This window comes from Bombina bombina, chromosome 11, assembly GCF_027579735.1.
Source record: "Bombina bombina isolate aBomBom1 chromosome 11, aBomBom1.pri, whole genome shotgun sequence".
NCBI lineage: Eukaryota > Metazoa > Chordata > Amphibia > Anura > Bombinatoridae > Bombina > Bombina bombina.
In genome coordinates, this window is record NC_069509.1 from 179,169,815 (window position 1) to 179,184,591 (window position 14,777).

General features: G+C 38.4%; 1 protein-coding gene across 1 annotated transcript in view; it reads left to right on the top strand.

Moving 5' to 3' along the window:
- The window catches only part of LOC128641740 (uncharacterized), a 383,379-nt gene that overhangs the window by 254,086 nt on the left and 114,516 nt on the right, over window positions 1-14,777 (top strand). Inside the window, exon 53 of the mRNA XM_053694265.1 lies at window positions 5,599-5,680. Coding sequence (XP_053550240.1) covers window positions 5,599-5,680 — 82 coding nt within the window. The remainder of the gene's footprint in view (window positions 1-5,598; window positions 5,681-14,777) is intronic.

The window sequence follows — 14,777 nt, forward strand, 5'->3', positions numbered from 1 at the left end:
GGGGTGCAGTTCTCCTTTCTGTTAACCGCATATATATATATATATATATATACAAATACACACATATGGCTGCTCAAGTTAGATGTTACACAGTACCCTCATAAGCAGACCAGCAATCCCTATTATCTATTTACTCTTCAGATCTATAGGTATAGATCATATAGCTATAGAGATATATCAAGAGTAAATAGATACTAGGGATCCCTGGTCATCTTAAGTTCTATAACTCTACCCCTGCTCTACTCTATTTTAGTACTGGTTTCTGCAGTGTTCTGAGAAAAAAAAACATGCTATGCCCCAGCTTGCCCCGAGCCACACCTCTAAATCACACTGAACCCGCCCCTGAGGACACCAAAGATGGCCTGTGTATGTTGACTCTGCCTCCCTGTCCCAGTTTCATAAAAGAAAATATAAGGACATATGATAATGTAATTGGAAATATAATATGATTTTTTTTTAAAAAAGCCTATCATATTATAATCTCATACTATTATACAAACTGGGCCATTTAAAGGGACACTGAACCCAATTTTTTTCTTTTGTGATTCAGATAGAGCACGCAAAATTTAAGCAACTTTCTAATTTACTTCTATTATCAATTTTCTTTGTTCTTTTGCTATCTTTATTTGAAAAATAAGGCATCTAAGCTTTTTATTTGGTTCAGAACTCTGAACAGCAGTTTTTTATTGGTGGATGAATTTATTCACCAATCAGCAAGGACAACCCAGGTTGTTCACCAAAAATGGGCCGGCATCTAAACTTACATTCTTGCATTTCAAATAAAGATACCAAGAGAATGAAGAAAATTTGATAATAGGAGTAAATTAGAAAGTTGCATAAAATTTCATGCTCAATCTGAATCACGAAAGAAAAAATTTGGGTTCAGTGTCCCTTTAAGCACAAATAAACTAATAGAATATTTTAAGGAAAATTCTGGCTTTTATATGTAATTGTTGAGACATATATATATATATATATACACACTGTATCAATTACTTTAAAATCCCTTTAAGTTTAAAAAAGTTGTATTTAATAAATACATAGAACACATTAGGTAGCAGGTTTGTTATCTGACAGGGAATATACATTATATATTTTAGTGTAGTACCATTGTATAAATGTTGAGTCAGATATTTCTTCTAGATACATAACCATAGATTTCAGATTCTAAAAAAATGTTTTTTAGTTGAGTACTGCACATTTTTAAATGACTGATCACCTCTCTGTAAACGCTAGACTTGACCATGACTGGTCACCTTATAAACGTATATGGCATGACTGATCACCCTTCTGTATACCCTAGACTTGACTATGACTTGTCACCATATAAACCCATAGAACATGAGTGATCACCCTTCTGTATACTTTAGACTTGACTATGACTGGTCACCCTATAAACACTTATGACATGACTGATCACCCTTCTGTATGCTCTAGACTTGACCATGAATGTTAACCCTATAAACACGTATGGCATGACTGATCACCCTTCTGTATTTTTGAGACTTGATCATGAATATGATCACCCTATAAATTCATATTGCATGATTAATCACCCTTCGGTACCCTGTGATCAACCATGACTGATCACCCTTCCATATACTCTAGACTTGACCATGACTGGCTACCCAATAAACCTATATGTCATGACTGATCACCCATCTGTATACTCTAGACTTGACTTTGACTGGTCACCCTAAAAACCCATATGGCATGACTGATCAAACTCCTGTATACTCTAGACTTGACCATGACTGGTCACCGTATCAACACATATGGCATGACTGATCACTCTTCTGTATACTTGAGACTTGACCATGAATGGTCAACCTATAAATGCAGATGGCATGACTAATTACCCTTCTGTATCCTCTGGACCTGAACATGACTGGTCACCCTATGAATGCATATGGCATGACTGATCACCCTTCTGTATCCTTTGGACCTGACCATGACTGGTCACCCTATAAACACATTTGGCATGGCGGATCATTCTTCCATATACTCTGGACCTGACCATGAATGGTCACCATATAATTGCAAATGACATGACTGATCACCCATTCTTTATACTCTAGACTTGAACATGAATGGTCTACCTATAAACGCATATGGGGGTCGATTTATCAAAGGCTTTGCAAGCCTTTCGAACCACTATGGCTGAAGGTTCTCACAAGAGAACCTGCATGCCGTTTTTAACAAGCAGCAGTCATCAGACTGCTTACCTAATCTTTCTACACCTCTAAATTGGCAAAATTCAATCTCCGTGGTCTAGTCCAACCGGGGAGATTGACAGCTCCTGCCCGCGCGTGATTGGCTGTGCACAGGCAGGAGGCAGGTTTGCATGCGAGCACAAAATAGCGCTCATGTGCAATGTTGAATTCCGCCAGGGGCAAGCTGCGGCGGACATGGGCACGTATGTGCGCCCCTGTCCGCCTCAGTTTGATAAATCGCCCTCATGGTACGACTGATCACCCTTCCCTATACTCTGGACCTGACCGTGACTGCTTACCCTATAAATACATATGATATGACTGATCACCTTTCTGTATACTCTAGACTTGACCATGAATGGTCACCATATTCATTTTCATCTGGTGAACAACCATTAGGACACTAAAATACACCAGCAGAAGGCTGTTTGTGTTTCCTATTAAAGTCAGTGGTAGCACAATAATTTGTGAACAGTTTACAATTAGTTTATTAATGGCTTTAGGCTTCTTGCATGTGGCCTTTAATGGACTTAACTTTATGACATACTCTCAGCATAATTCAATACAAACATATGAATAATTAAGAATGATGTTGCTCTAATATTTTACATATAAAAGGTACTTGTAAATATGAATATTTAATTTATTTTATGCAGAAATACTATATAATAAAGCAACAATTCATAACTCATAATTATACCAATGTTTTTTTTTAAAACCATAAAGAAAAATAGATTAGAAGTCTCACATGTAAATGAATTAGCTTAGTACATATTATGGTTGAGTCAGCTGAGTTGATCACAGATGAGAGTTGCCCAAAACCTATCTTTTATATCATTTTGTTAGAGCTGCTAAGCAGCATGTTTTGATACACTAATGGTCAAGTTGCAGAAATTAAATGAAAACGTAGTAGGGTTGTGATTAGGGTTGCCACCTCAGCCATGTTTTTCTGGACACTTATGAGTTACACATGCTGCAGGGTGTGCAGGGAGGAACATGTATTGTGTTTCTGGACAGCACTATTCATATTCCTCCCTGCACACCCTGCAGCATGTGTAACTTATAAGTGTTCTGTATTTTAAGGGATGGGTGGCAACCCTACTTGTGACACTTCTAGAAATGTTTTATGCAGCATAAAATGAAATGAAGATGTATGTAAATCGATAAAGGATGCTAAAAAAAATTTTTTAAAAAGTGTTAACGCTTTGGGGCCGATTTAACAACCCCCGTACGGGGCCGTATGCACCTGTTTCTGCGCAAGCCTTCAGGCTCCTTAACTCGTCTGCCACCTCTGAGGCGGTGGACAGCAGTCAGCCTGATCGGATACGATTGGGTTGATTGACACCCCCTGTGTCAAATCTGCAGGGGGCGGCATTGCACAGGCATTCGTCATTTATCGATGTCCGTCCGCCCGCACATTAATAAATTGGGTCTTACAGCACCAATAAATAATCTCATTGTATGTGCTTAACCCCAGCAAGAGAACAAGTCATTTTTATAATAGAAGCAAATTTAAATTTATCCTAAAATGTCATACTCTGAATTATAAAAGTTTAATTTTGACTTTTATGCACCTTTAATTGACGCACTGTACAATTTCCTACAGGTCACTGTAACTATAGAGAAAAAGCACATTTTCTTTGGCTTATTATTTTTTCACTGTTTTGCTAGACGTCTGAACACCTGTTACTGCTGTCAATCTAAAATATTATCTGCTGTAGCTGGCCTGTAATAACATGAATCATTTTCTCGGAAATCTTAACACCAGGAAGATCGCAAACCACACGTAAAACTATTTTGAATCTATTATTTTAGTCAGAGAAGTGAATATTTTTATAACCATTTCTTATAATTTTATGCATTTTACTGAGATGCAAATTAAAAAAACACAAAACATAAAATAAAAACAGCATTAACTTTGGTTCTTTTGCATATAGTTATTTGTCTTTTCTCAGTAAAGGGGCTTAATCACAATTTGTCTTTATGCTTACTGGTCACTGTGTTTTATTACATTTGTGGGAGATGTCATTATCATCCAATTAACAACCTATCCCTATATATAGAAATATAGATCATTGGAATGTGAATTATTCATAGTTTTATGTCGGGTTAGTGCATTTGAGAATATGTGTTTGGGTTAGCATGTGAGTGGGGTGTTTTTTCTCTCCATTGACTTCTAAGGGGTAATAGGTTATCGCGCGTGCAATATTTTAAGTTTGGCTTTTTTTCAGGTTAGCTCGAGAGCTATAACTTTTTACTTTCCACTTGTAATACGAGCACAACCCGACGTGCACATAAAGTTTACTTTTAGCGCAGTTAGCGAGCGTAAAAATGCTAAATAGGGCTCCCCTCGTAACCTGGGCCCGAGTCCTGATTTGCTCCAAGGTCTTATTATATGCAAAACATTTTCAAACTTAACATGTATGTGAATTTATTGTAAGATTGCAAACTTGTAATAACAAGGTCTTTACTGTCCTTTTTACTCTTTAGAAGCCAGTGCATTGCTGTATCCTACTGGTAAAGAAACCCTAATAATTGATGGAAAACAGATTAAACATGTTTCATGAAAATGTATATTGTTTAAGTGATATGAAAACATTTAAAGGGACAGTCAACACCAGAATTTTTGCTGTTTTAAAATATAGATAATCCCTTTATTACCCATTTCCCAGTTTTGCATAACCAATACAGTTATAATACACGTTTTACCTCTGTAATTACGTTGTATCTAAACCTCTACAAACTGCCCCCTTATTCCAGTTCTCTTGACAGACTTGCATTTTAGCCAATCAGTGCTCACTCCTCGGTAAATTCACGTGCATGAGCTCAATGTTATCTATATGAAACACACAAACTAACGCCCTCTATTGGTGAAAAACTGTCAAAATGCATTTAGATTAGAGGCGGCCTTCAAGGTCTAAGAAATTAACATATGAACCTCCTAGGTTTAGCTTTCAACTAAGAACACCATGAGAACAAAACAAAATTGGTGATAAAGTAAATTGGAAAGTTGTTTAAAATTACATGCCCTATTTGAATCATGAAAGTTTATTTTGGACTTGACTGTCCCTTTATGGCCCATTAATTTCAGTAGAACAGCATAATCAACACAAAAGCACTTAGTCTAAAATTCAATTTTCCTTCCCTCGGCATCATGTGACAGTCATCAGCCAATTACAAAGTACATATACAATGTGAATTCTTGCACATGCCCAGTATGTACTGGTGTCTCAAAAAGTGTGCATATTAAAAAGTAAATGCACATTTAGATAATGGAAGGGAATTGGGAAGTTGTTTACAATTGTGTGCTCTATCTGAATCATGAGAGCTAATTTTTCTTTACTGTCCCTTTAACAAGGTAATTCTGTTTTTTTTTCCGATTTAGCGATGAACTGAAAATAAACGCACTGCACAACATCTCGGTTCTCCAACTCTATATCCCAACGTCATGCGCCCTGGTCACACAAGTAAGGACAATTATTTTTGTTAATATAATTTTTATTAATCAACAAAAGGCGCAGTGATACAATGACAAAAAAATAAACAGAAATAAAAGTTATCAATGACTGTAGACAATTATTCACATATTAATACCATACACTTAACAGAATTGTGCTATGTTTCAGCCAATCATTATTTTAATGGGTTAAAAACTTTGATGCTCATGACAACAAAAACCACTGTCCCCAAGGAGCCTTTTGTTGGGATTTCCCTTATAGGGACACTGAACCCAATTTTTTTTCTTTCGTGATTCAGATAGAGCATGCAATTTTAAGCAACTTTCTAATTTACTGCTATTACCAATTTTTCTTCGTTCTCTTGATATCTTTATTTGAAAAATAAGGCATCTAAGCTTTTTTTGGGGGGTTCAGACCTCTGGACAGCACTTTTTTATTGGTGCATGAATTTATCCACCAATCAGCAAGAACAACCCAGGTTGTTCACCAAAAATGGGCCGGCATCTAAACTTACATTCTTGCATTTCAAATAAAGATACCAAGAGAATGAAGAAAATTTGATAATAGGAGTAAATTAGAAAGTTGCTTAAAATGCCGTGCTCTATCTGAATCAAAAAAAGAAAAAAAATGGGTTCAGTGTCCCTTTAATCTATTTTCACCATATGTAGAAATAAAAGTCTTGTGAGAGACAGAGCATTAAATCATTGCAGTAGATTTATTTGAATAAACAAACAGGTGAACACCACTCCACACACACCTCACAGCCACATCCGACGCGTTTCCTGCCGCTAAACGGCACTTCGTCAGGGAGCACAAACCTTGTGTTTTGCTTTCACTTGATGCATTTGCTTAAATACCTGAGAAAAACCGAAGTGGAGTATCCTGTGCAGTGGTTTCTAGTCCTGACAATATACCGGCTATATTTACACTGTTAGAGAGTGACAGTGTTATATTCAAATACTGATTATAAAATAGCTAAAGGCATTGTACCATATTTTTCCGTGGTTTGTAACACAGTGTGCATGAGTTTGTATGTTTATCCCTTTAATCTAACCTTAACTAAACACAAATAAAACAACATAATAATCCCCCAGGAGGGAAAAAAAGAAAGGGGGGGGGGTTAACTGGGTAAATTAAAAGTTCAGTTTATTCACCAGATTCCTAATAAGACTATTTCAGAGTTCCTAAAGGGATACAGTAAATAGTCTATTTCTCTAGGAGAGAATATCTTAATGAATGTAGACCATTTTTTGAAGAATAGAATTACGTCACAGTCATGTCTGTGTCCATTTGTTCAATAATACATTGTTTTTTAAATAGTTTTTAATTTCCATGATACTAGGTATGGCTGTCTCCTTCCATTTTTTAAATATTAAACTTCTTACATCTAGTATTATTAAATTCATACATTTTTTTATGTTCAGGTATTTGAGTTCTCTCTGTGAGAAAGATTACATTCACTAAAGAGACAGACGCACCATTAATCTTCAGAGTATTGTTAATCCAATAGTCTGCTTTTAATCATAACTGTCTAACTTTTGGACAAATCCAAATCATGGGAATTAAATCAGCTGCCGGTTGGGCACATTTAGGGATTGTATGAATTATTTTTTAGATAATTTTATTAAACTTTTGACAGAGTGTGTTCAATTAATATTAAATAAATAAATAAATAAAAAAAATATATATACATATATATATGTGTATATATAAATACAGTATATATTATAGTATATAATATATATATATATATATATATATAAATAAAAAAAGAATAAATATAACTAAAAACTAAAGACTGGAAACAGAAAAATCTTATAATTTTGTAATGTTTCTCTATACTTTGCTTCTGTAATATTTCAGAAATGTACTAGTGAATGACAGATTTGACCTACCAGTGACTGAGGCATGGGACCTACCAATGACTGAGACATAGGACCTACCAGTGACTGAGGCATGGGACCTACCAGTGACTGACAAATGGGACCTACCAGTGACTGACAAATGGGACCTACCAGTGACTGAGGCATGGGACCTACCAGTGACTGAGGCATGGGACCTAATAGTGACTGACAAATGGGACCTACCAGTGACTGAGACATGAGACCTACCAGTGACTGACAAATGGGACCTACCAGTGACTGAGATATGGGACCTACCAGTGACTGAGACATGGGACCTACCAGTGACTGAGACATGGGACCTACAAGTGACTGACTCATGGGACCTACCAGTGACTGACAAATGGGACCTACCAGTGACTGAGACATGGGACCTACAAGTGACTGACTCATGGGACCTACCAGTGACTGACAAATAGGACCTACCAGTGACTGACAGATGGGACCTACCAGTGACTTACAGATGGGACCTACCAGTGACTGACAAATGGTACCTACTAGTGACTGACAGATGGTACCTACTAGTGACTGACAGATGGGACCTACCAGTGACTGACAGATGGGATCTACCAGTGTATGTCAGATGATACCTACCAGTGACTTGTAGTTACACACATTAAAACAAAATTGTAGTATACTCATATTATTTAATTTTTGTTGTAATTTAACCCTAAAATTGTGGGGGATTTTCACCACATGCCCCAAAGAGGATCACTTGCAATCAGAGCATGCAATTGTTACATTACCTTTAAGAATCCTCATCAGGTTTGGAAGGAATAAGGTTCTGCTTGAGCACATCTGGGTCACTACCTTCCTTGACGTCCCATCATCCTTTAAAGGGACAGTAAAGTCAAAACTAAACTTTCATGATTCAGATAGGGCATGCAATTTTAAACAACTTTCCAATTTACTTTTATCATCAAATTTGCTTTGTTCCCTTGGTGGTATTTTTGAAAAGCTAAACCTAGCTAGGCTCAAACTGATTTCTAAACAGTTGAAAACCGCCTCCTAGCTCAGAGCATTTTTAAAGTTTTTCACAGTTAGACTGTGCTAGTTCACATGTGTCATATAGATAACATTGTGCTCACTCCCATGAAGTTATTTAGGAGTCTTCACTGATTGACTACACTGCATGTCTGTCAAAGGCACTTAGATAAGGAGGCTGTCTGCAAAGGCTTAGATACAAGGTAATCACAGAGGTAAAAAGTATATTAATATAACTGTGTTGGTTATGCAAAAACGGGGAATGGGTAATAAAGGGATTATCTATCTTTTTAAATAAGATTTTTTTTGGTGTAGACTGTCCCTTTAAGAGCTGATATACAAAACTTTTGTCAGAAGTGTTTTATCTCACCTTGTCTGAGAATTATCTCTATTTTCTTGATAATGTATCACATCTGCTTTATCTAAACGCTGAGTAGCTAAAGTACATCTTACTGCTAGAGGATGCACCATAATAGCAAGTAGGGTCAGACTAATCAATTCAGGTGTCCTTTTAATTAAGAAGGGAATCAAATTGTGTGCCGTAATGATGCTTAAAGTTCAACCCCTTCATTAAAAAAGTTCCTGTTTAAAATGAGTAACGAGGATTTTGAAGCAGATCAGACCATTGTGCACCGCTAAATATTATAATAAGTTATATGTAGTGTCTCTCTGCAGACAACCTTTATCCTTTTCGGCAGTAGCTACTGTGATGTGTTATAAAATGAAAAATTTGTTTTTATTCTTTTTAATGGGATCTCAACATATTTAGTATTGTTGATTGTGTTTATCAGCTGTATTTTGGCACCGATATGACTTTTTTTGGCATTGGAGCAACCCAAATTATAACACCATTTCCGTATATGAAAAATATTGTTGCAGAGCGAATGTCGAGAAAATTGACTTGACGATGACAGATTAGCTGACCCCAATTTATCAACTAAATATTGTCAACAAAATGGAAACATCAAATTCAACGGCCAAAGCCATTCGATAAATACTCAAAACCCACAGATTGAATTATAACATACATCTGATAAAATGTAACAATATCTGCCATACTTCTACACATGACAATGAAATAATTTGTTCCAGCCACCAGTACATGTACATGACTAAGGGCCTATAGCAGGCCTGAAACGTTGTATGTTTGTCTAAGACCCTAGCTAATGAAGGAATAAAGGTCTTTAACTACTGGTGGCTGGAACAAATTATTTCATTGTCTGGAGTGCTTGCAGGATAAGGCAGATCCTGGGTTCCATGCCCCATAAGCCACATATCTCTTGGTGCTGTTTTCCACATTTTTGTTTTGAGGATTATACTTCTACACATGCTCAGACCAGAAAAACAAGATGGCGCTACCTATGCCAACAACGGTGAAGGCCTTATAGGGTGATGAAAAAATGGTGCCAAATAAAAAAGATACTGAATACATTATCATCATCAGTCACATGAAATGTTAAAGGTAAATGAAACCCAAAAACTTTCTTTCATGCCTCTTATAGATAATACAATTTTAAACAACATTTCAATTTACTTATATTATCTATGTTGCTTTATTCTTTTGGTATCCTTTGTTGAAGAAATAGCAATGCACATGGGTGAGTCAATCACACGATGCATCTATGTGCAGCCACCAATTAGCAGCTTCTGAACCAATTTAGATATGTTTTTCAACAAAGGATAACAAAAGAATAAAGCAAATTAGATAATAGAAGTCAATTGGAAAGTTGTTTAAATTTGTATGCTCTTTCTGAATCATGAAAGTAAAAAATTGGGTTTCATGTCACTTTAAAGGGACAGTATACACTCATTTTCATATAACTGCATGTAATAGACACTACTATAAAGAATAAAAATCCAGTATAAAATGGTTCAAAAACTTACTTAGAAGCTCTCAGTTTAGCTCTGTTGAAAAGGTAGCTGGAAAGCCCACTGCAAGTGGGAAATAAGACCCTCCCCCCCCCCTTCTTTTGCATATGAAAAGACCCTTTACACAAACAGGAGCAAGCTGGAGAAGGTATCTGACGGTATTCTGATAAAACTTTGGGGCTTGGTTAGGAGTCTGAAAATCAGAGCATATATATATGTGTGTGTGTGTTACTTTTGGGAAACCAATACCGAAGCTATAGAGGACACTGAATGCAAAAATGGGAGGGTACAAGAGGCGTCCCATTCTGAGGGCACCAGGCCTGAAAACCCCTACCCAACAAAATCCTGCTTCGTCCGAAGCCGAGAACAACCTTGAAAAAAAGGAAAAGGCCCAAGGACACTGACCCACAGATAGTCCACAAGCCTTGCTAGAGACTGCAGGAACTAGACTCGACTGAGTCAACAGCCTCCAAGAGACACCGTCTCCAAGCAGTCGGTCTCCAAACAACACACCCCTTACTAAAGAAAGGGAACCAACTACCGTATTCTTCTGCAAAGAAGAAAAGCCATGATTGTACTTGTAAAGTGCGGCTAATCCCCCTTAAGGGACTCAATGTGCTGCTCATTTTATCAACCTCGAAAAGAGAAAGGCTGAGTAGACCTTGCCGGGGATCGAACTTGCAACCCTCGGTTTGCTACAGTGCAGAGTAGCCACAGTACATTAGTATGCTGAGCTAGCTGAGCATAAGGAACTCCAGAAAAAAAAACCTAAAAAGGGCACAAACACAGAGCAAAAACCTGAGAAACCGGGTCAAGCAAACAGAGACCCAACCAGTCTCATAGAAACAAGGGGAGGCAATGCCCAGACCCCAGAGATACAGAAACCACGGTATAAGGCCGGGAGTCTGAAACAGAGAGAGGATCTTCCCCTAACACAGTGCAACCGCACTCTAGAAGCAACTGAAGACGAAGGTCCCCAAGTCACAAAAAGGTAGCTCAGAATACCGAAATATTCAGAAACTAAACCTGGTGCAGCAAGCTCAGATAGGTCTGACGAACAACACCTGAAGCAAAAACACTGCACGCTGCAGTCATCTAAAATTGACTCTGAAACTTAAATACTTGCAGGGCAAGTAGAAAGCAGCTGAAGATAGGATCCTTCAGATTGCTAAGTATCCACTAACCAGCGGATAACGTTGCAGGCTATCTAAGAGTTGCCAGTCCTTCTCACAAATCTTGAACGTGGAGAAAGGAGAAACCTCAAAGAAGCTTACCGTACCTTGATGCTCCGAGGACGAAATAGCAGAGCACCAGATCTCAGATCCTTCACCAACACCGGACCAGCCCAAGCGACAGACATGTCTGCTAGACAGGGGGGACAGAAAGACCCCAACCACAAGCCCCCAGGGAATGGAAAGTAAAAAGGGGGGACTCACCCACACCAACAGAGCTAGGGTGCCAACCCAATCCGCTCCTCCCAAATAAGGCACTCCCAAGGAAAACCCCCTAGAACCTGGAACAGAGAAAAGTGCAATAGATCCGTTAGAAGACCTGTCACAACTTTCTTAGACAGTCTCTACGTAGAGAGATCAATTTCCAACAGGTGGAACAGAGCCCACAGAGCAGCAGATGCTGCTCCTTACCAAAATAAGCCACCTGATCCAACCTCCTACACGCAGGGCAGGACAATGACCCTCCAGAGAGAGGAAACCCCAGCTCATAAGGAAGACAAACTATCCCCTCAAAAGGGAAGGGCACAGATAAGAACAGAATACATGTCCACAAGACAAGTATGATCAAAACACAGACCGAATGAAAAAATCGTCCAGACACCACTGTTGACCCAACAGAGAAAAAACTCCCCATGAAGAGGAGCACACTCCGTCCGAAGGACAAGTCAGGCCTTAAAGTTTATAACCCGGACCCAAAGGTGGATGTGAACTCTGGCCTTCCTGCTTGCAAGCCCAATGAGCTAGCCCCTATGTTGCAACATATTATCCCTGAAAAAACTGGGTTGTCCCGAACCAGTCCGCAGGATCATAAGTCTCCAGACATCCAAGAAGGATCCAAGACAAGAACCCTGGACCTGTGACCCAGAATCTTCCTAGAATGAACGACACCCCCAGGGAACACAAGATACCCCGTCATGAAGCAATCAGACCTCACAGGGGATGATAACCAGGGAACCCAGGGAACGAGTACAGGACTCACTCGTAATTCCCAGCCCAAAGGGAAGAGAACACCCTTGGCCGGAGGTCAACACCCCCCCAACAAGGTGCTAGGCCGCGACAAAGTCACGCAATTTCTCTAGAGCCCAAAGGCCCCAATGGCAGCACAAAGGGAAATGAGAACCAGAACAGAGTCACCCGAAAGAGAGTAGAAAAGAAAGGCTAGTCTCCATAATCCTTTCACGTTAAGTTTCAGAGGACCACACCCAAGGGAGAAGAATGCAAAGCATCCCAAACGGAGGCAGAAAAACATCCCCTAAGCAAAAAGCTTGGAAAAGAGACAACACCTCCTATCGCCCCTGATATGGAGACGACTAACTCCCGAAGGAAGACAGAGCCTCACGGCCTTCACTTCCTAATTAAGCGGCCAAAACCGCCAGAAAAACTGGACAAAGTCCAGACAGTCTCGACCCAAAGTAAGAGAGCCTCTAAAAGGAACAAGTCCTAAAAGGACACTTCCAAAGAGACCATGAAAGGCAAAACCGTAAGAACGGCGGTATAAAGGACCTAAATCCTCCAAGCCTCCAACCCACAATGGGAAGCAACACTCTAGTTCCCGGAAAATATATGTATGTGTGTGTATGTGTGTATATATATATATATATATATATATATATATACACGTATGTGGGTATATATTATGCATGTATATGTATGTGTGTGTATGTATATATGTGTATGTGTATACATATATATATATATATATACTATATACTATATATATATATGTGTGTGTGTGTGCGTGTATATTATGCATGTGTATATATGCATGTAGTTTTTAACTTATATTTCAGTGCAAAATCATAGTTTAAAAGTAAGTGAACTCAGTTATTTGACCTTCAGCTCAGCGCATCTTTGGTTAAAACCACCGTTGACTTACTGCCCCTTCGGCTTAGAGCTTGAGCGATAGCCTACACCCCTAAAGAAGTCCCTTATAGAAGTCTATTATGTGAGGGATTTAGCGTATTTGCGCTAACTGATATGCAGATGTTAGCACGCCCTAGACTTTCACTTGAGCACTAATATATGCAGGGTTCAAGTCTTACAAAAAAGTGTGTGAACTCACCAAGACTTCCACCCTCCTCACAATAATATTGTTTTATACACACACACACAAACCACTGTATTTATACGTATATAATATATAAAACCAATCAAGGGTTGAATAGCTGCCTTTGGGCCTGAGACTCCTCCTCTGTCACAGAGTCTCACCCACTTAAAGGGGAGATAAATAACCCCAGAGCAAGCCACACAGAAATGTAAGCACCATGTGTTACACACAGTTCAGGGTGATCACACAGTAGGACCGCTGACAGGTTTGCATTTAGTGTATTGTAGGAAGTGTTACTGCCCATTACTAGAGGATCTCACTATCCCTCTAACCAGACTTAGTTCCCCATGCAAAAATAGTGCAGGAACTCCATTCCCATGCGTTCCCACTGGACTTGACCCCTGGATATATGACTTTAAGCTTGTAATATAAGTGCAAAAAAAAAATGTGTTATTGATTTAACTTGAGTGATGTTAGCACACAAAAGTGCTAATATTCTTCTGCTCCACTTGTAATTTAGCCCTATAAAAGAGATCACTCACTGTCATTGATAATTGTGAGTAGAATAGGAGACAGTTTTTTCTGTGTATTGATTCTGGTGTAGGGGATCGCAGCCATTATCGTTATTATTGTTAATATTGCCTTTGTGAGAGATGGAATTAGAATCTTGTTAGTGTTGTCAAGTTTATCTGTGTCTGACTTGGGGACATTGTTATAAATATTATCATTTCCTATTTCAGTTATGTACTCACAAAAACACATTGGGATTAATCGCAATCAAATACACAAAAATCCCCACAGACTTTAATGGTGATTTTCTACAGGAGACCCTTAAATGCATTATTCTAAAGAATTGTTATTGACCACATAGTTATCTGCAAGAAAAATGTACTAACACGTCAGGGCATTTTGTTTCTGCATTTTTTTTGGCACTTTAATAAACATAGATTTTCATAACATCTGTACATTCTGGAAGTGAAAGGAATTAAGATATTACTTCTAAGATGGTTACAGTAATGAACCCGATTTATTGTAAATCAGACAGGAAGCTCAGATTATTAGCAGTGAAACAA